Source organism: Myotis yumanensis, unplaced genomic scaffold (genome assembly GCF_028538775.1).
Source record: "Myotis yumanensis isolate MYYU_CA2020_CCGP unplaced genomic scaffold, mMyoYum1.0.hap1 SCAF_6, whole genome shotgun sequence".
Lineage (NCBI taxonomy): Eukaryota > Metazoa > Chordata > Mammalia > Chiroptera > Vespertilionidae > Myotis > Myotis yumanensis.
This window is the reverse complement of record NW_027223757.1, coordinates 81,658,335-81,679,104: the sequence shown is the minus strand read 5'-3', so window position 1 is coordinate 81,679,104 and position 20,770 is coordinate 81,658,335. Positions and strand designations below refer to the sequence as shown.

Here is a 20,770-nt window from a genome sequence, read left to right as displayed (position 1 = left end):
AAGGTTTGATCACTTGATCTACTTACACAACACACTTAAAAGGTCAGAAAATTCTGAAATGGAAGATCTCCAAACAGAATCTTTACTCTGATTTCCAAGAATACCTACACTGAGTCAAGTTTGTCTCTTCAAGTGGGAAACTTCATTTTCTGGAAAATGCTTATACACAGACAACCTCATTCTCCAATCATTTCAAATCAAGGAGTTAACCACTTTCATTCACATTCTTATAACACACGCATAATAATTCCATCCTCTGTGGAATCAATGAGCAAGATTCAGAGGGCCAAGACCAAATTACCTTTCTTGTAACTGCTGCAGTACTTGGATGAAAGCTATTTTTAGAATATTCATCCAACTTCAGGAGAGACAGGGATGAAACAGAGCTTGTGCTGTTTAGAGAAAGGTGAATTATGTTGTTGGCATAATAGGGGAAGATAATTTGATAATTTCTTTTTTTATGACATCTGTTTCCTAGCCCAAGGGTATCGCCTGCAATCACTGTTCCTAACACCACTTGTTTTGTTAGAGAGACCTGTGAGTCGCAGAGGACAAGGTTTGATTCAACACAGTCTCATCTACCGCCTTGTCATCAGTACCTCCAAAGTTAGCCAGTCATAGAACAGGCCTTTCTCCTCCTGCTCTGTGAGCCAAGAATAAAACCAGCTACAAGTTTCAACCACTTCAAAACGTCAGTCACAAGAGAGCCATGGACATATTTTGGGCTAATGCCACAGAGCCCATGTTTCAGGAGCAGGAAAGCCTTACCTTGCTCTCTTCTCCTTCAAACACTGACTGGTGAACGTTGCATGCAAACAACGAGTTGGGGAGGTCGTTGAAGTCGGTGATCGCTTGGAAGGCTTCCTCCGCGAAGCACTGAGTTACAGCCCAGTCCCTGTCTATGCAGCAGAGCAAGAACAGTCCTCCATCGTCTGCGATGTGCCCTTGCTGCCCCGGGTTCCTCATTCCAATGAAGTAAGAGTCTCCCCTCATACCTGAGGATGCAAAGCCAAACACGTGTCAGAGTAGAATTTGATGATTCCTTAAAACTTGGTGTTCACGTCACGGCACCGGAGAGTCTGGGGCAGAGCAGGGGAGGAGGATCAGGAGGAGAATCAGGGGCTATTGGAGACCCAACAAGTTCATGTTATCACCTTGACCTCTGAGTCACAATTTCCCATACAGCTCTGCTTCTGGACAAGAACCAGTCAGTGCTATGGGATGAAAAAAAAATCCAAAAACAATCCTCCAAAAGGAGTTGGAAGCCAGGGGCTCAAGCCAAGGTGCTAGTGTTTGCTAGAGGTGGGACCTGGGAAAGTTACAGTTATCTGAGCCTCTGCTTCATTATGAGAGTCAAATGGACTCAAACAGAAAAACATGTGCGAAAGAGCTTTGATATGTTTGTTACATGATGAATTTATACACCACCACCACCAATGCCTAGACTTTATTGAGTTCCCGGAACTGTTCTATGATTTACATGCATTAAATAACCCATCTAACCTTGACAATAGTCTATGAGATGGGTTCCAATATTATCTCCATTTTACATTTGGGAAAACTTGGGAACAAAGCAAGGTAAGAAACATTTACAAGGTCAATGGCAGGACTTGGATTCAAACCCAGGGAGTTTGGCAACAGAGCTCACTTTTCTATAACTTAGAAATCAAGCAGATCAAAATTAGTGCAAGTCTATAGGTAAGGCAGTGCAACCTACTTCGTTTCCACCTGAATCCTGATTACAGTTACTCTAATAATTAACAGTTTACCCACTATGAGGACTCTTACACACACACATCTTCTGTATGGGGTGCTTACTCTACGTAATTTGTGAACCTTGGATCTTGAAAAATCAAGTACTATTTTGGCTCATCACCCCCAACAGGAAGCTTTCTAGTATTAATCTCATCTGTGTTCCATAATTTTATTTCCTCACTCCTTACATTCAAAATTCTACCCAACTGCAACCAGTTGGAAAGGTTTTTTTTCCCATTTTTTGATACTAGTCTATAATGCAGTACATTTTATCCATATCCCCAAATACTTCAAGGAGAGTCCCTACATTTTTCTTTTGGGGCCTATCATAATATTATGTTCAAATGTCAATATTTAGAGGCCTAGAAGGCCATACAACTTGCCCATGGGTATGCAGGTAAGACTGACAGGCAGTTATGATGTGGCTCTTGGATCATCTTCTGTAAACTCCTTTCCCCTAACCCCAGCATGGCACAGCCTCAGAGTAAAGAACAGAAAGGTGCTACCATGAGATGTCACTCAGCCCTCCTGACGTTTAAACACAAAGTCTGGATCCCCGAACCAAAATAAGTTTCTGCTTATATTTCTCTTGAACTCTGGTGATGAGGTTATGATTTTTGTTTTTATTTTTCCTGGAAACAAAACCCAAATGGGGCCCTGATAAGCAGTATTTGATGACACTATTAATAATGCATTATATATAAAATCTTGGGCCTGGTTGGGACAGAGCCAAAAATTGGAAGAATTTGAAGTAGTAACTCTAAAACCAGGTCACTGTAATTATGGTCAATAAAAATCTTATTCTATATAAAATATAATAAAACCATTCCCATATTCTAAAGTTCTTAAAACTCCAATTAATGCAATATGTTATGTGTGGGAATCAATAAAATATTTATTCTAAATAAAAATATGGTACACATTTTAAGCTTTGTTTTGTTCTGTGGTTAATCCAAAATATATGAATATTTTTAACTAGAAGGAAAAACTTCAATGAAATACTTATATGTATTTATTTTTCTTCATATTCAATTATACTGTTCCTTCAATATTTTAGTATAATATGCATAATGGCCATCATTTATTATTAGAGTATAGTTATTTTAATAGTAAGAATAATAACTAAGAGCATTAAAATAGTATTATTTTTGATAAATGGGTTATAGAAAAATTTTTAGATAATGAAGTCATAATCATCTAGTGGCATGAAACATAGATATTAAGTATCAATTCTGATTTTACTTTTAATCCTGGTCCTCTTATTTACAAATTTTTAAGTTAATCAAAATGGGTCCCAAAATGTTATTAAACAGGTCTGAGAATGTTGCAATTATTCTTTTTCAAAAAGAATTAAAATCTATTTCTGAACAAATTAACTAAATAGATCAAATAATAATCCTCACTCAGGACTCATTTTAATCTACTTAAATGGTCTAACTTCTGTTCTAAATTGTAACAATAAGATTATCTTCCTGAGACTCTATTTTAAGCTAATTACTTTCAGTAAAGATTTAAAAGGTGAATGCATTTTGGCAAACAATCTATTCTACTTCTATGGAGAAGTATTTGAGAAGTCAGAGCTTTGAACAAAGAAACTCTAACTTCCAGTTCCATTACTGACTCATCTCATAATTTAGAAAAGTCAACTGATCGTTCTATGACTCAGTTTATTCCTATAAAACAGAGTAGGAAGAGGCGGAGGAGTGAAGTAGGAACGAAAGAAGTACTCAAAATCAGCATTAAGCACTACATAAAAGGATATGCAACATGAAATCCTATAAAGAGACACCATTATGATAATCTCAGAGCAAGGCTATTATTCTTTGGTATGATCACTCACTTTTAGTACAGCCAAATATGCAGAAAGAAAGGGAAATTCTGAAGATTAAAAGAACTCCCTATTAAAGAAATGCAAAGGTCCTACCATCCAAAACTACTTTATCTTTTTAAATTAATTTTAAAATTCTTAAATATTGTGAAATATCTTTTGAGGCAACAATTGTGTCATATTACAAGAAGACCTACATGTGTTGTCCTTATTTCTAAATCTGAGGTTGGTTATCCAAGAGAAAAGAGCTGCCTTCGGCTCAAGCGGCAACTCTTCTGGGAATTCTCCCAACCTCCCCCACGGCACGTGAAGGTGGCCTCCTTGCTTTGTCCCTCGGTGACCTGCACAGCCTTCTCTCACGGAAGTGCCCTCATTGTGACAACTGTTTTACGGTCATATGTCTCAAACATAGATGGATATTGATGGCTATTTCCTTAGAGCAGAGGCTGGACTGTCTTCATCAGTGTGTACATTACACTTCATGTTCAGCCTGGTTCATATAGAAAGCCCACAAAATGATGTTTGACTGAATTAATGAATTATGTAAAAAGGAGTCACTTTCAGGAAATAACAGACCATCGAATGAATTATAATGGCCGATTTGAAATATGAACACTAATAATATACTATTTATTTCAAATGTATACACGAATAATGGAAAGCACCCAATCATTTCAATTCAAGGTTTGGTTTATGTAATCTTATAAATCAAAGATAGCAAGAATTATTCAAAGGATTCCTCTGGCTAAAGTTTTTAAAAATTTGTGCAGTATAATTAAAATAACATTTATGGTTTTGATTATATGAGTTCACTAAGAAAAAAAACTGAAAAAAATCACGATGATATTCAAAAGGAAAACAACATTACACGCTAATTCTACCATACAGAGAAAACTCTGCTAATTACACCATAACCCTACTATACAGAGCAAACTCTGCTAATATTTTGGTATAGTCAGTTTCGGTGCCTTTCTCACCTGTATAATTTTTTAAATAAAATTGAGATTTTGCCATTTAGTATTCGGCTTCTTTCAGAAAACATGGATATAATCAAGAGCAGTTCCCTCTATCATTATATATTCTTTGAAACATTCATTTTAACAGCCACATAGGAACCCAGTGCCATAGTTGTTTCACCATTCTTCTGTTCGACTTTTGGAAAGCATACATTTCCAGCATCACATGCATCAGGAAAAGGAAAACCACTATCCACTTTAAAAGCCTCCCCTGGGAGAACCTCAAAATGTCTTTCTATGCAAAGAAGAGACATCCTTATGAAACACTGGAGAGAGCCCTGGGGTGTACTTGGGTTCTAGTCATTGTGTAAACTGGTGCCTCCTGGCTGTGGGTTTCTTGTCAGCACAATGGAGAAACACTGGGGCCTTGTCTACTGTATGACCAACAAATGAAATGAAGCAAGGGAACGTCTTCTGGAGCCTCCAAGATAATATCTGAATGAGAGTTATTTATTACCATGTGTAGGCTTGTCAAGAGCAAGTCAGTCGTGGAGGAACCTGCCACTACAGAGAGGCTGCCATCTACTTCTGGCAAGTGTGTAACGAAGTTTCCAACTTCCAGCGAATGTGCATGAGGGTTAGGACCATATCATTAAAATGAGGAACGATCAGAGATACCCCTTGAAGATTTGATATGAGCCTAGTTGGAGATTCCATTAGAAGGGAAAGATATTCCTAAGAAAAAAAGAAAGTAATTAACATAAAAGAAACAAAACAACCATGCCTCTCCCCAAGACACCACCAACAGGATAGATTTTTTAAATGTTACAAAGTTAGTGGCACTGAAAATATGAATTTGACCCACTTTAATGGAGAAGGAAGCCTGGAGAGAGGAAGATTTTTTTCTTTTTCTTAAAATTTTATTTATTGAGAGAGAGCGAGAGAGAGAGATTTGTTGTCCCACTTATTGATGCACTCATTGGTTGATTTTTGTATGTGCCCTGACCGGGGATAGAACCCACAACCTTGGCATACTGGAATGATGCGCTAACCCAACTGAGCTACCTGGCCAGGGAAAGAGTTTCAAATATTTCATTACTTTTCTATAATGTGAAAATGATTTCATCCAAGATCCTCAGATAACCTAAAAGCACTTATGAATGGAACATTAAAATTGAGACAGTATGTGTCCTACTGTTAAGACTAGCCACCTGAAACTTAAAAATGCCTGTTCAGTGTCAAAGAAATAGTGATTGAATAAATGGTTGTTGTGTAAATAGTAGATAAATGTTCTCTCCCCCAATAAACTTAGATGATCTAGATATTACTGGGTTTCTACACGTGGAATTAACCTTTCCAAAACTCCCTACTTCCATTCCTCACATTTATATGATACAATTAAACTCCAGGAAGGGACCTCAAAGAGACATCTGATTCTGTTGGGTATCAATATTGTCCCAATGTTGACAATATGCATGAGTTTCAGAACCCTAAAACATGACATTTTTCTAGGAATAGGGTAGAACTCATGAGAGTGGGGAGCTGTGCATTGGCTCATATGAGTTCTGGTCTAGAAAGTCTTAAGCTGAATATAAAAGGGGGGATTGCTAAGCCCAGGAGAATGGCAAAGAGCCATGACAAGAAAAATAAAATTATAAACATCCATGGAGATGCTCATCCTAGCTTCACTATCAAGTAAAATCACCCCATAAATAGTGAGATGTGTGACCTGTAAAAAAGGCTATTGCCACACTGGAAGGAGTGGGGTGGTGATAATCTCATCTTGAGTTTCCTCATATGTAGAAAGCATCAAGGCCAATTCTGAGTACAACACACTACAGGAAAACTGGCATTCTTTCTAAGGGGACGATCCAATCTTATTGAGAGGCCAAGGGTCATGTCATCTAAGAAACAGGTGCATGGGAAGACACAGCAGAAGGAAGTATAGGAAAGAAGTCTCGAGCAAAATCACAGTTGCTTTCAAATTCTGGAAGAGGAAATAAAATTTTTGTGTATGGCGTTTAGGGAGTAGAAGTCTAACCAGGGAGAAAGAATTCAATTTAATAAAAGGAGTGATGGATCTTTTAAGAATTAAAGTTAAAGTAGAAACGTCTGGCCTCATGTCTAAGGGAGTAACTTGTATAGGTGGTCCATGGAGTAAGTAACAACTTTGTCTGGCAGAATGTCACAGAGGGAATCCGAGGACCAGGGAGACTGGTAGTTGGCATTTCTTAAGGTGTCTTTTCACCTTGAGATTTTTATCTTTCCAGCATTGAAAGAAGATACACAAGAAAAGAGACCTCTCTTTATCTCTGGGCTTGAAGATCCTCAAGAAAGGGGAACATATAACCTTTAACAAAAGCTTTTTCCAGTGTTGAAAACTTTAAATTGATGCTCATAACAAACCTGCCTATATTTTTCATCTTCCAGGTTATTCAAACTAGAACGTGAGATTTTTAAAAATAGGAAATAATGATCCACAAAGGGAGAAAAATGAGCAAAACATACAAAAAGCAACTTAAGTTTGGGTTTATTTTTCCTTAGACAAAAGAATGCTAACGATTTAATTCATCTGCTTTTAACATTAAGAACAGGAACCTAAAACTTTTGCAATAAGGACAACAAAACAGGAACAAATATGCCTTGAATCCATGTTAAGGCCAGCCGGGAGGATAAATAAGGAAATAGGATAAATGGAAATGATTAATGAATAATTCATTATGAGTTTAAGTTCAATTTTAATTGGAAAACAAGTAAATGGATTATGAGAGATTAGTTAGTGTGGAGGAACTGAAAGACTGTAGTGTCAGCTTGAATATTAATGTAAAACTAGGAATGCAATATAGTATTAATTAGCAGTAGAGAAGATATTGCTATAGCTATTTTTAGGTTGAATATAAAGTTAAATGAATCAAGTTGAAAGTTTTAAGCAAGTTAAACTTCTTCTGTGTTTAAAATTTCTTTCTCTCTAAAATTAAGTGCTTCTTTCATGATACCTGGGATAAAGCAAGCCTATTAAAAGAAAAAGTGTATATGAATAGCAATACTCTTTTTACCATTAAATCATTTAATCAGCTTTCATTTTTGGTCTAGCTTTTGGGTGAGGTCCTTTTGACACTTTTTGGTATTTTAATATGTAGACCCTCTTAGGAGTAAGCCAGACCTTATAGTCACTTTTGTCCTGCTAACAGGGAAATTAAAGTGTGATATTAGTAACCAAAAACCACCCCAACCATCCTGAGATACAAAGGAGAGTCATGATATTCTTAGGTTGTGCTCCATAGAGATCTGTTAGAACTCTTGCTGAAATATAATGGAACCTATTTAATTCAACTGCAGAATTTTCACATCATGCTATTCTTGATACCCTATGGGATTGGTATTGAAAGAAACAGGACCAAGCAGTTTTCAACTCATAGATTTCAAAGGAAGTTATCCACATTTCTCATTCACGGCTCCCTTCAGGACACCTCTGGAGCCACTGCTCCACCTTTAGCTCCCCTAGGACAATATTTCAATTATCGTATTTTTCCGTGTATAAGACACTATTCTTTTCTAAAATCCTTAGACTGAAAATTGAGGGGCATCTTATACACGGAAGTCAGCTGAGGAGGGAGCCCCCTTGTGTGTAGCTGCCCATACTTGTCAAACAGGCTTCCTCCAATGACGAGCCTTATTGTTACTGACGTCAGCTGATGCCATAATTGGAGGTGGAGGTGGAGAGTGCACAGATGCAACAGGAACCAGAGCATTCTGAGCCCATAAAGATGTCAAAAAATAAAAAGATAAATACTGGTAAGCGATTATCTCACTCTGCAAAATCAAATGGAATGGAATCAGCTATGCAAAAAGAGCATGGAAATAGGGCTGCAGAGAGACAATTTGGACCTCCTCCCACTGAGTATATGATCAGACAGTGGAGAAAACAGGAAGAACAACTCATTAAGGTGCCAAAAAAGAAGAAGGCCTTAAGAGGAAAGCCAGAAAAATGGGCAAACTTGGAGCAGAGGCTTAAGACTTGGATTGTGGAGCAGTGCCAGAGTGGCTTATGTGTGTCAACCAAGCTTATTCAATGTCAGGCAAGAATGTTTGCAAGTGAAATGAACATTGTTGATTTTACAGGAAAGGCAAAATGGTGCTTCAATTTCATGAGGAGAGAAGGGTTGGCCATGAGAACATGAACAAAGTTAGCTCAGAAAATGCCACCAGTTTATGAGGATGATCTCACAAATATAGACAATAGCTCAGAAGAAAGCAGTGATACAATAGAAGTTGAAGAAATTGATATGCCTGGAACTAATAGTGATGAAGAAGAGAGCAGTGATGCAACAGAGGCTGAATAAAGTGATATGCTGCATATCATAGTACTGGTATGTAAACATTACGTGTGGTAATTACTCAATAAAAGTGTGTTTTGTTTTATGTTTAAAATACTGATTTCTTAATTTTTGGTTGGAAAAGTGGGGGCAACGTGGAAAGAAGGAAGGCCCTAGCCAGCAGCCGGGGGGGGGGGGGGGGGGGGGGGGGGGAGGCGGGAGGGGAGGGCGCTTTCTACACAGAAAAGTAGGCTAATACAATTACCCAAGAAAGCAGCTTTTTATAAAGTTGGGGGTGGGGGGGAGAGTAAGTTGTTTCCATCATCTCCTTTTGCACTGGGTTCTACAGCTGTAATGGGACTACAAATTCACCCAAGGTGTAGTGTCTTTACCCCTGTAGGGGTTTAATGCCCATGTTCTCCCAGAAAGAGTTACAACTCCTGTATATTCTTCCAATGGACAAAATAAAAAGGAAAGGAAGACCCTCAAATTTATCCAGGATCAGACAAGACAAACTGGACATTTTTATTCCATTCCCACAAACCTGACATCTTCAAGAAAATGTGATTCAAACAAGTTTGCTTCATGAGAAGTGAGATAGAGGAAATATCATATATATATATATATATATATATATATATATACACAAAATGTCCCCTCGGGAGTTGGACTGGGAGACCGGGAGTTCGATTGTTCACTATGATGTGCACTGACCACCAGGGGGGTGGCGTGGAAAGAAGGAAGGCCCTAGCCGGCAGCCGGAAGGCCCTGATTGGCCCTGATTGCTGGCCAGGCTTAGGGACCCTACCTGTGCATGTTTTCGTGCACCGGGCCTCTAGTCTTTTATGAAGGATATGAACATGAGGAGGTTGTTCTTAAAGACAGAAAAATCTTTCTACAAAGAATAACTTACAATGAAACATAAGTTCATTACATGAAATGAGCAAAAGCTTTGGTAATTGTATTAGTCAAGGTCCAGTAGGAAACCAAGGGCATGCTCAAACACAACTATTTTAAAGGGGTTTAAAAAGAGACTGTTGACAAAGGTGTGGTGAGGCTATGGAAACTCACAAAAAATAGTGCAAAATCCTGGGCTGGTGCTACCCCAGGCCTGAAGAGGTGAGAGGAGGGAAGGTGTTTTCAGAGCAGGGAGACATAGAGGGTTGAGCGCTGCCCAAAACTATGCCTTTTGGAGGTAATGACTATTTTAAGATGGTTATTTTCAAGAAACAGGACTCAGAAAAACATTTGACCTTCTCCCTAACTGCCTAAAAGAATTTAGATAGAGGACCTGCTCCAGGAAGAGAGAGCTATCATCACAGGTTACGGAGTTTTATATGAACTAGTGTGTGATAGACAAGGAGGAACCTAGCAAGGCCCCTTGGATCAAATCCTGTGTCCCATCGCTAAAGATGCCTCAGCAAACATGTGCTTAACTACATTTTCTTTTCCATCTCCATGTGAATTGCCTTCCTACCTTTTGAAGTCCAAACCACAACTTCTTTTTTTAAAATATACACTTTTATTGATTTCAGAGAGGAAGAGAGAGGGAGAGAGACACATAAACATCAACGATGAGAGAGAATCTTTGATTGGCTGCCTCCTGCATGCCCCACATTGAGGATCGAGCCCACAACCCAGGCATATGCCCTGAGCAGGAATCGAACGGTGACCTCCTGGTGCATAGGTTCATAATCAACTGCTGAGCCATGCCAGCTGGACAAAACCACAACTTCTTAGGTCACCATGTCATGGAAGCCTCAACTGCCGGATTTATTCTAAGGTCCCATATTCTTATGGATCCCCGTGTGTGCATATGTAATAAATTTGGTTAGTTTCCTCTGTTTATCTGTCTCATGTCCATTTGATTAACAGACCAGCCAGAAGAACTTGGAAGAGTAGAAGGAAAATTACTTTACCTCCCCACAGCTGTGATGAGAGGGTTCCCTGACAGACCTTTGGTTGAGGGGTATAGCCAATCCACAGTGGCACCACAAAGAGGGTGCCAGAGGAATAAATGCCTTCCTCTCTCTCTAATCTGCTGGCACCTTCCATCAGCCAAACCAGAGGGCGAAGGAGCTGCAATGTGGAACCCATGGGTCAGCTGCTGGGGCACAGCACAGAACACAAAAGGCTGGAGGGAGTTTTGCTGGGATCAACTAGAAACTTCACTTCTAACTGGCTAACAGTCTAGAAATTTCATATGTTAATTTCAATGGGACTTGATTTTAAAATTTAAACCATTTGTAAGGTCACAGGTCAACTAGAGCCTATGTAATGTGGCCACAGATTCACCATTTCTGACTGTTTTCCTCCCCCCCACCCCACCCCCCCCGCCTTCCCCTCCCTGCTAAGAACAAAAAGAGTGGAAGGGGAAGAAGCTCTGTGTGGTACTCTCTGCCTGCACCATTTGGAGCGTGTATTCCTGAGCCCAATCTGGAGGCAGAAGGCCATCCTTTCATTTGCTGCTGTAAGAAGCTTAAAGAAAGTCCCATGCCTCTGGATGAGACAAGTAATTATATGCAAAACAGCTTTTCACCGGAGAATGACACTTCACACGTGAACAGCAAAGCAGGCGAAGGTTGCTATGGTAGCCAAAGTAAGATTTATCCTGTCATCTTTCACCTTCGGCTTTCAGATGGTACACAGAGCACATCAGGAGAAATAGAGTGAAGAGGGAAAAGAGCAGGGAGTGAGACATGCAGCACCTTTGAGGAAAATCCAGTTAAGAAAATTCAATTTCTTTCTAGTAAGAAAAAAGCCCGACTAGAAGGCTGTCTGGAGGGTCAGGATGGGGTGGATAGATTGTCAGAATCATCAGAAGGCCGGGGAGGCAGGTTTCACTTCCCCTGATAAAATTACCAGATCATATTGGCTTCATTGTAACGGTTTTTAATGCAAGAGAAAAAAGGAATTAGAGAGAGAGATAAACCTCAGTGCCCAGCACACAGTATGCTACTTCCCCCACTCAACTACAGCTATAAGTTCATGTCACTTCCACATTAAAAATCCTCTATAACTCACTAAGATCAATCAAATTCAATAAAAACAGTTCTTTAGCCCAGAAAACCAAGACATCCCCAAGAAGATTATAGAATTCCTATCCAAGTGTGTCTCCTCTTTCATTAGTCCTGAGAAAAAAGCTCGTCCCAGCATCAAGTTCCAGCTCTGTCAAAAGTGATAACAACAGCAGCAACAGCAGAAAACAATTATCGAGTCTTTCTTTGTTCTGAGGACTTGATCTGCATCAAACTTATAGATGGCTGTGTGGCCTGGACCGACTGCTCAAGCCTTCCTCCCTTCCCAGCTTTTCCCCTGCTGACCCCCAACCCCACCTATCAACACTCCACTCATCCTGAAAGCCGCTGCCTTCAGACCCCACTCAGCTTCAGCTGCACAAGGTGAGATCACCGCTCTCGTGGACCCCATCGTCCCATGTCTGTCCTATCTCTCAGAACACTTCGTTTTGCCTCTCCTTGTACATTTCTTATTCTTACCTTCCACTCAGGGTCAATGTTGAGAGCAGGAGCTGTGTCTTCCCCACCTGGATAACCCTAGTAGCACCTAAATAGGACCTTCATAACCTTGGAAGGTGGCCTCTGACATTTCTTGAAAGGAATGAAATTCAAGGAGTTCTGAATTTAACTCTCAGCTTCCCAACACACTAGGGCTCTGATCTTGGGCAAGTTACTTAACTTCTCTGTGGTCAGTTTCCTCGGCCATAAGGTAGGCATAAAAAAGAGCGTATCCCTTAGACTGCCGTTTTGAGGATTGAATAGCTAATACAAATAAGTCACTTTGAACAATGACTGAGACACGCTGTGAGTGCTCCATCGGTGACCACTGGCTTTCCCTTGTTAATCTTATGATCAGTTGCACCTTAACTACTGATAAGATAATTGTTTACTTTTCAAAAAAATATATTCTGCATTAGCCCCAGGGTTTGACATAACTTTGACATAAATATCAGGACTTCCCTTGTGTTTTCTCAGTCCACGTGCTTAGCTTTCGAGTACTTTTCCTGGTTCAGACTTAAAGTTGTACTTGCTATTCTCTTTCCTTTCAGCACCATTCTCCACCTGAGATAGAAATGCCATCAGTGGTTAACCAGAGACTCCAGGGTACTTCACAGGAAGGTTCTCACCCCACCACCAGCCAAGCGTCCTCCTGCCTGGGAGGGCTGCCCAGTGCCTCTTTCTGCTCTCCTCTCAGCACATGTGTTGTTATTCACAACATTTGGCAAAGCGAGCCCATTTATTGACGTTTTCACATCTCCTCCCATATGTTGAGCATTCTTGCTTCTTCCTGTAATGGCTGGCGCCCAGCACAGATCTTGATCTGTGGTGTTGGCAAAACAAATGGAATATAACACTAGCAGCCTCTACCCAAAGCTATGGCTATTCTCTCATTCTCTTATTTATTCTCTCTCTCTCTCCTAATAGACACCCCATAGCTTTGCTCACCTTTGATTATTTCTTTCTCAACTGCGTGACTTCCTGAATCAGAGATTTCCATTGTCTCCTGCTAAGTTAAATCTAGAAGGTAGCACATTCTCACCCTTCCTTTTCTTATCATTCAATGCTAGGGTAATTCACCAATTCACCGTTTTTTAAATGAATAAATAGTAACTACGTAATTTTTCTGGCTTTATTAAGATATAATTGACATATAACATCATGTAAGTTTAAGGTGTACAATGTGATAATATGATACATTTATATATTGCAAAATGATGACCACAACAGAATTAGTTAACACCTCCTTCACCTCACATAATTACCATATCTTTTTTGGAGTAAGAACATTTAAGATCTACTATCTTAGCAACTTTTGAGTATATAATTCAGTCTTGTTAACTATAGTTACCACACTATACATTAGATCCCCAGAATTTATCATCTTTTAAGTGGCATTTTGTACCCTTTAACTAGCATCTTCCCATTTCCCCCAGCCACTGGCAACCATTATTCTACTCTCTCTATGAATTAAGCTGTTCTAGACGCCACATATAAGTGAGGCCATACAGTATTTGTCTTTCTCCATCTGACTTTTTCACTGAGCATAGTGCCCTCAGGGTCTACCCATGTTGTCACAAATGGCAGGTTTTCCTTCTTGTGTGTTGAATAGCATTCCAGTGTGTGTGTGTGTGTGTGTGTGTGTGTATCTTCTTTATGGATTCATGTGCAAATGGACATGGGTATATTGGATGGAAATTAAATCAGTATCTCAAGGCAATATCTGCACTCCCATGTTCATTGAATCATTTATCACAATAGCCAGGATAGGGAAACATTCTACATCACTAGTCCACTCTTGACCTGAAAGTCAGTCACTGCCCTGATTGCTTTAGGTCATTTTAAAAATCCCTGCCTTCCTTTTATATTCCTTGATTAAAGTTGTTCCTTCTCTTTCCCTCTTTCTTTCCTTTACCTTTCTACCTCTCCCTCTCTCTTTCAAGCTTACAATCACAACATCGGGTAGGTTCCTACAGGAGCAAATGCTGGCTGGACTTCAGCATTGCAAACCAGATCCTCTCCTCCTCTCTACATGGAGCTGCCTGCCCTCAGCCTGTTCAACCAAGAGCCCCAATGAGAAGCCAACACAGGCTGCGCAGTTTTCCTCCACATCGTCAGAAAGTCACAATTCAGGATGCCCCATAATTCATCCCCCACTTCTGGTACCATGTGCTGTTTACAAGAAAGAGCTTACCAAGATTCTAGCTTAGAAAAAAAAAAGAATAAAACCTTTATTAATGTCCTTCCTGGCCTGTTGCAATTGGGACCAGTATTCTAAGGGGCCAATTCCCCTCATCTTTCATTCCCCCAACAACTGATCAGGGGCCAGTTTATGAGGCTAGAACTCATGTTGGTGGTAAGGTCTCCAGGGAAGACCCGCAGAGTGCGTAGGGAGAGAGACTGAGCCAGTGGAGGGAACAAGTTGGAGCAGCCAAGTGAGTTGGATCACTTGTGTACCTTTGAGAAATTGTGGCAATCTTCTCTCTACATTGTCAGGCTCTACACTGACATATGCCAAAGACAATGCTTGAAAAAAAGTGGGAGGAAAATATACCTCATCTTCTACTTGTCCAAAAGAGCAGATGGAAACACTTAAAACTTTGACACCATGACAATCAAGATGGCCGCTCCATCGCTATAATCTGCAGACTCCTGACAAAAAAAACTAGAACAGTATGAGGAGCCTGCCCACACCCCCACATGACATTGGAAGCCCTTTACACCAGAGGAGAAAACTAGGCCCTTCACCTTCCTGCTCTCCTAACCAGTCCCAGCACCATTCTATATGCTTAATTGGAAAAACAGCAATACAATTGAAGCTTCTTGTTCATAAAGATGTGAAAGATCAGTGCTAACCACTGGGTCCTGAAGCCCAATTCAGTACCAGGAATGGGGCAGCATGAAAGGTAAGAAACATTATTCTAGGGTAGCTTGTCTTTTTGAGAAACTATTGCTATTTGTATAGTTAGTTACCTAATAGTTCTACCTTTCAGATGACAGTGTCTGGCACATAGCAGATGCTCAAAAACATTTGTTACATGAATCTAGATTGTTCTCTATTTTCCCTCTTTCCACCAGTTCACTTACTTTCCAGTCTTCTCCATTTTTTCACATTTCTTAAAATTAGTTTTCTTATTGCCCTTCTTCCATTAGAACCTTAATGTACAATTATCTCAAATACTAAATATGAAGCATTAGAAATGTAGTAAGTGTATGGGTCTTTAAAAAGGATGTGGAACATGCATAATATGAGGGGAAACAAAAGCAAGTCTAGTTGACTATGTAAACATGGGTTGCCCTTGGTTAGAAGTGGGAGGGTGATCTCTGTCCTCAACATGTTCAGCTTAATCTTTGCTCCCTTCCTTCCTGGTGTTCACACCCATCATCATCTTTAAGCACAGTTATCCTTCAGGATATTCTACCTGTCTATTGAAACTCCTGTAGTGTGACTATAATATCGGCATCTGTTATTTTCTATGTTTTACATAGGGACATCAGTAATGTGTGTCTGAGAAAAAAGAAAGGGTGAGCCATGTAGATATCTGGGAAAAGGCTTGCCAGGTAAAGAAGTTGGCAGAAAAAAAAAGGCTGTACAGGAGGAGGAGCTTGGCAGGTTGGAGTCCTCTGTGCTATGTTGTGGGAAAGGGAGGGTGGTGAGAAATGCCTTCAGGGGAAAGCAGGAGACTGGACATGTAGCACCTAATGGGCTGCGGAGAGGACTTTGCTATCTGCTCTGGGATGAGAAGCCACTGGTGATTTTGAATAAAGGAATTTGACAAATTAATTTATGCTTTAAAATAATTTCCCTGGTGGTTATTTGGAAAATAGACCAAGACAGCAAGGGTAGAAGGGGAGGACCAATTAGGAAACTATTGACAGTAATCAGGCAGGAGGTGATGATGACAAGAGATCAGAGAGGTAGCAGTTGAGATCATGAGATTCTGGATATTTTTAATGTACTAGCAGCATCTTTGGATGAATTGAATACGGAGTAGGGAAGGATCAAGGATAATGCCAAGGTTTTGGCCTGAGTACCTAGAAGCACAAAGCTGCCATTTACCAAGATGGGGAAGACTAACAGAGGGGCAGATTTGGAGGAATGAAATCAGAAGTTCGCTTTAGGACACATTGAAGATTCCTATGATTCACCTAGGGGATGAGCAGTTGGTGCTCCAAGCCCAAAGTTCAGGGGATACTTAAAGCCATGGAACTGATACTTAAAGCCATGGGACTGAGTGCGGGAGTTGAGGAAGAGAAGAGGTCCAAGGTACAAGCCTGGGAACACACCAGCATTTTACAGGAATAACAATGGTAGCATCCCCTGGGTGTGTTGTAAGGAGTCAATGAGATGGTCCACCTAAAACAATACTGGGAGTCTTCTTGCACAATCAGTGACCACACACGCATACACACACACACACACACACACACACACACACACACTTCTTACCACCTGTTAGCCCCTGTCTCTACCACAGCCCATCCCAGGTCCCAGGGACCTGCACCTGTTGGAAGTTTTCAGAGTGCTCAGCAAGGGGAAGGAGGTGGGAAAAAGGAAATCTTGTGTTCCCCATGAAGACCAGAGGGAAAAGTGTGCTGGCTTGTATTCTAACCTGGAATTCTGAACATTTTCCCACAGCAATATAAACAGTTTATAAATAGCTCAAACCAGAAATCCAGTACTTTATCTCAAATACATCGTGTATAGATAGAATAGCCTTTTGGCCTAGCCTGAGGACCTGGTCATAATTTATGATGTTTCCCTGAGAAAATACAGTCCAAATCGCAAACACTTCAATAGAAACCTACATTTAAGAGGAAACAGGTTGCTTCTTTACATAAAAGCACATATATATAAATTCTAATGGTGGGTGCATGGGACTTCCTTTTAATAGTAACTTTCAGGCCCTAGCTGATTTGGTGCTCAGTGGATACAACATCAGCCTCCGGACTGAAGGGTCCCAGGTTTGATTTGCAGGCTCAATTCCCAGTAGTGGGCATCAGGAGGCAACTGATCAATGATTCTCTCTTATCATTGATGTTTCTATTTCTCTCCCTCTCCCTTCCTCTTTGAAATCAATAAAAATATGTTTTAAAAAATAATAACTTTCTGTAACATATAAGCTATATTTTAGATTCTCAACTATGACTACAAAGTCCATTGATAGTCCCTTTGTAGCGCCTGTGTTAGTTTACCTTGACATATCTGTCTGTGTCCCTCCACACTTCATTCCCCTGTGCTCAGCCAGGCAGAAAATAGATCACTGAAAAATTTTAACTCCAAGATAAATTCCCCATCATGCTCTATTTCCCCACCATAGCCTTTATCTTGCTGTATTATAATTATTTAATTGCCTCTTCCCAATGAACTCTGCAAATGCTGGGGTGTGTCTATGTTCTTCACACTGCACTTCCAGAACTCAGCATAGGATCTGGGATCTAGCACTTAGTAGAGAATCACTAGAATTTCTTGAACAAATGGGGAACTCGAAACTCAACCTTGGTCCTAGCCCACTCCAAACTCATAAGTCTCCTGGAAAAAAAGAAATCCAGGGGGCTCTTCCAAATGAGTGAAGCCAGTCAATTTGAGAAAAAAGGCTATAGGAACATTGGGCCTCTTCTGTATAATGAGATATGGGGATCTGCACTCAGAGCAGAGCTCTTAGGGTGGCTTCTGGAAGCCCAGAGAGAAGAAAAGCCTTCATAGGACTAGCCTCAGGGCTGCCTAAGAGGACCAAGCTTAAGCTCCCAATCTCTAGTTTTCCGAAAATCATACCATAAATGACAATGTGATTTCCCTAGGCCACAGCCCTGAACTTATATATATATATATATACACATATATATAATAAAAGCGTAATATGCAAATCTCCCAAATGGCCAAACAGATGAACAACCATCTGGAGGACCTTCCAGATGACCTTCTGTTTGAAGCCTGGGCTGCAAGGGCCAAGGCAGCAGCTGGGGTGGCTGTGAGGGCCTACCCTTGCATGAATTTCACACATCAGGCCTCTAGTATATATATCAAGACAGGAAGGGAGAGGGAGAGAAAGAGAGAAACATCAATGATGAGAGAGAATCATTGATCTGCTGCCTCCTGCATGCCCCACACTGGGGATCGAGCCCACAACCTGGGCATGTGCCCTTGACTGGAATCGAACCTGGGACCCTTCAGTCCACACAGCCCTGAACTCTTAGGAGTCACATTTTAGGACAGTTTAATTAGCTACATGCATATATGCTTGTCTGTTTCCATAGCCATGTTGACACATATATTCATGTGTCCTCCCATTAATTTGCAAAATCCTAAAGCATACCCAGGCTTTCCTCTCCTTTTTCTCTAGTACACTGAAAAGTATTCTATGATGATCAATTATGATCCTGCTCTCTATCTTCTCAATAGCAAATATTACATTACACATACATACATACATACATACACACACACACACACACACACATCTCAATATTCAGCATACAATAGGCATTCAATAAATGTCTAGTGAACTGAATTGTTTAACAGGCTACCTATTTTTAACTGAGCTATTTTTTCTTTCTCTTTATTATTTTTAATGATAAACTATAATTTATAAACTACCAATAAAATCTCATAATTCAATGGGCTGAACTTTTCCATATCACTGCCAGGGACCAAATGCTAATAATAATACAACACAGAATACCTCAGTGGCAGAGCGAATACACTCTATCCTCAGCCAGTCGATGGCCTTAGTAGTATTTTCACAGATGAAACCACATGTTTCATAGAAAACTTGGAACTTTTTTAACCAGATAATTGTCAGATCAATCACATGTAATTTTTTTAGCATGTAATGAAACTCCTGGGTAGCATTTAGGTCTGAATTTATAATTTATTTAAAATATCCATGGGGATTAAGCCACTTCTTTTCCTCTAATTTCATTCTTTAAGGGCACTCTTTACATAATTCCTCATGAAAAGAATAAGCATGAATGTACAAAACAGAGATAATACTGTAACTTTTTAGTATTACCGTAGTCTTGTATATTCTTCCTTTAAAATGACATACTGAGAATCTACTGTGTGCACACTCCTGTGATGCCTTTGAGATGATTTTCGAGGTGGACAGAAAGACTCACACCTGAGCAGGTGGTAGAGGGGAGTCACCACTATTGCACAAGGATACACAGGCCTGGGTGGAGGGAGCCGTGAGGTGAGCACCAGAAGAGATGAATGGGCTGTGCTCCCGGGATTCAAAGGAGGAAGGGGTCCAGCTGGAGGTGGGCATCAAGAAATCACTCAGGAGCAGGCAGTGGTAGAGAACAGATGGTAAGGAGACTGCGGACATTCAGAGAAAGTGCCAGGAGGGCATGGAGAACATTCCAGACTGAGGGAAAATCTTGAATAAATGCATGAATGAGGAAGAGCTGGGGGGACATTTAGAAAACTACAGTAGTCCTGACTGACACCTAGGAGAGAGGTAGGGTGAGGCCATATTGCTATGTACCTTTCAGAGACATAAAATCTGCTTCTAGCTGATTGGCCCAAGCCAGGGGTAAGGAGTGTTGTTGAAGCAGCAACGTGCTATCATCAGAAATTCATTTTCATGAAATTCCCAAGCAGCTCAGCTAAGAGTGAGAGGGTGCTATGGTGGGAAGGCCATCTGAGCAGCTATTAAGAGGGTTCTGCAAGAAGAGCTATGGACTGATCTGTGTTCCCCAAAAATTCAGATGTTGAAGCCCTATGCCCCACTTTGACTATACTTGGAGATGGGGCCTTTAGAAGGTAACTAGGCTAAATGAAGTCACTCTGTCTATGGCACTTTGCTATGGCAGCCCCAGCTGAAGAGATGGTTTGAAAAGTGAGAAGGGGTGAGTGAGGATGGATAAGAAGAAGAATCCTCACAGAAGCAGAGGGGGTGGGTTTAAGGCATCCACACTGTGTGAAAGGTGGGGAAGCTGAAGACTATGAAATCACTGTGCTTCCCAGGCCTGGGTCCCATGACCTGAAAAAGAAAAGCTACAAAAGGCAGGAGTGGAAGAAAAATGGCACACGATGAAAGGGGGCGTAGCCGGGGGAGTAGCCGGAGAAGAACACAGGCAGCGGGGTGTGGAATTCCTTTCAAGAACTGATATGCCAAAACCCTCACATCCTCAGGGGGAAGCCAAGGCTTCTTTTTCTCTAGTTGAACCTATCTGCCTTATTGCGGTAATACCCTTTTTTCTTTTTTGTAAAGCAGGGAGTCTTTTAGACACTGTTGGGGATTACCAGGAATTGGTTTTGTTCAGGTGATATTATTCAATTTCTGACAAATACCAGATGAAAATGACTTTTTTGATTTTCCTCATAAGACTCTCCCAGAAGCTTTGGAAATGTTTCCTCTTGGCCCAGGTAATATGTGAAAACCCTTTATTTCATGG

At 40.5% G+C, this 20,770-nt stretch overlaps 1 protein-coding gene across 3 annotated transcripts in view; it reads right to left on the bottom strand.

Moving 5' to 3' along the window:
- The window catches only part of RCAN2 (regulator of calcineurin 2), a 244,270-nt gene that overhangs the window by 203,862 nt on the left and 19,638 nt on the right, over positions 1-20,770 (bottom strand). For all 3 annotated transcript variants that reach the window (XM_070418474.1, XM_070418473.1, XM_070418475.1), the window contains exon 2: positions 769-995. In XM_070418474.1, the coding sequence (XP_070274575.1) occupies positions 769-993 (225 nt within the window). In that variant the 5' untranslated portion in view covers positions 994-995. The remainder of the gene's footprint in view (positions 1-768; positions 996-20,770) is intronic.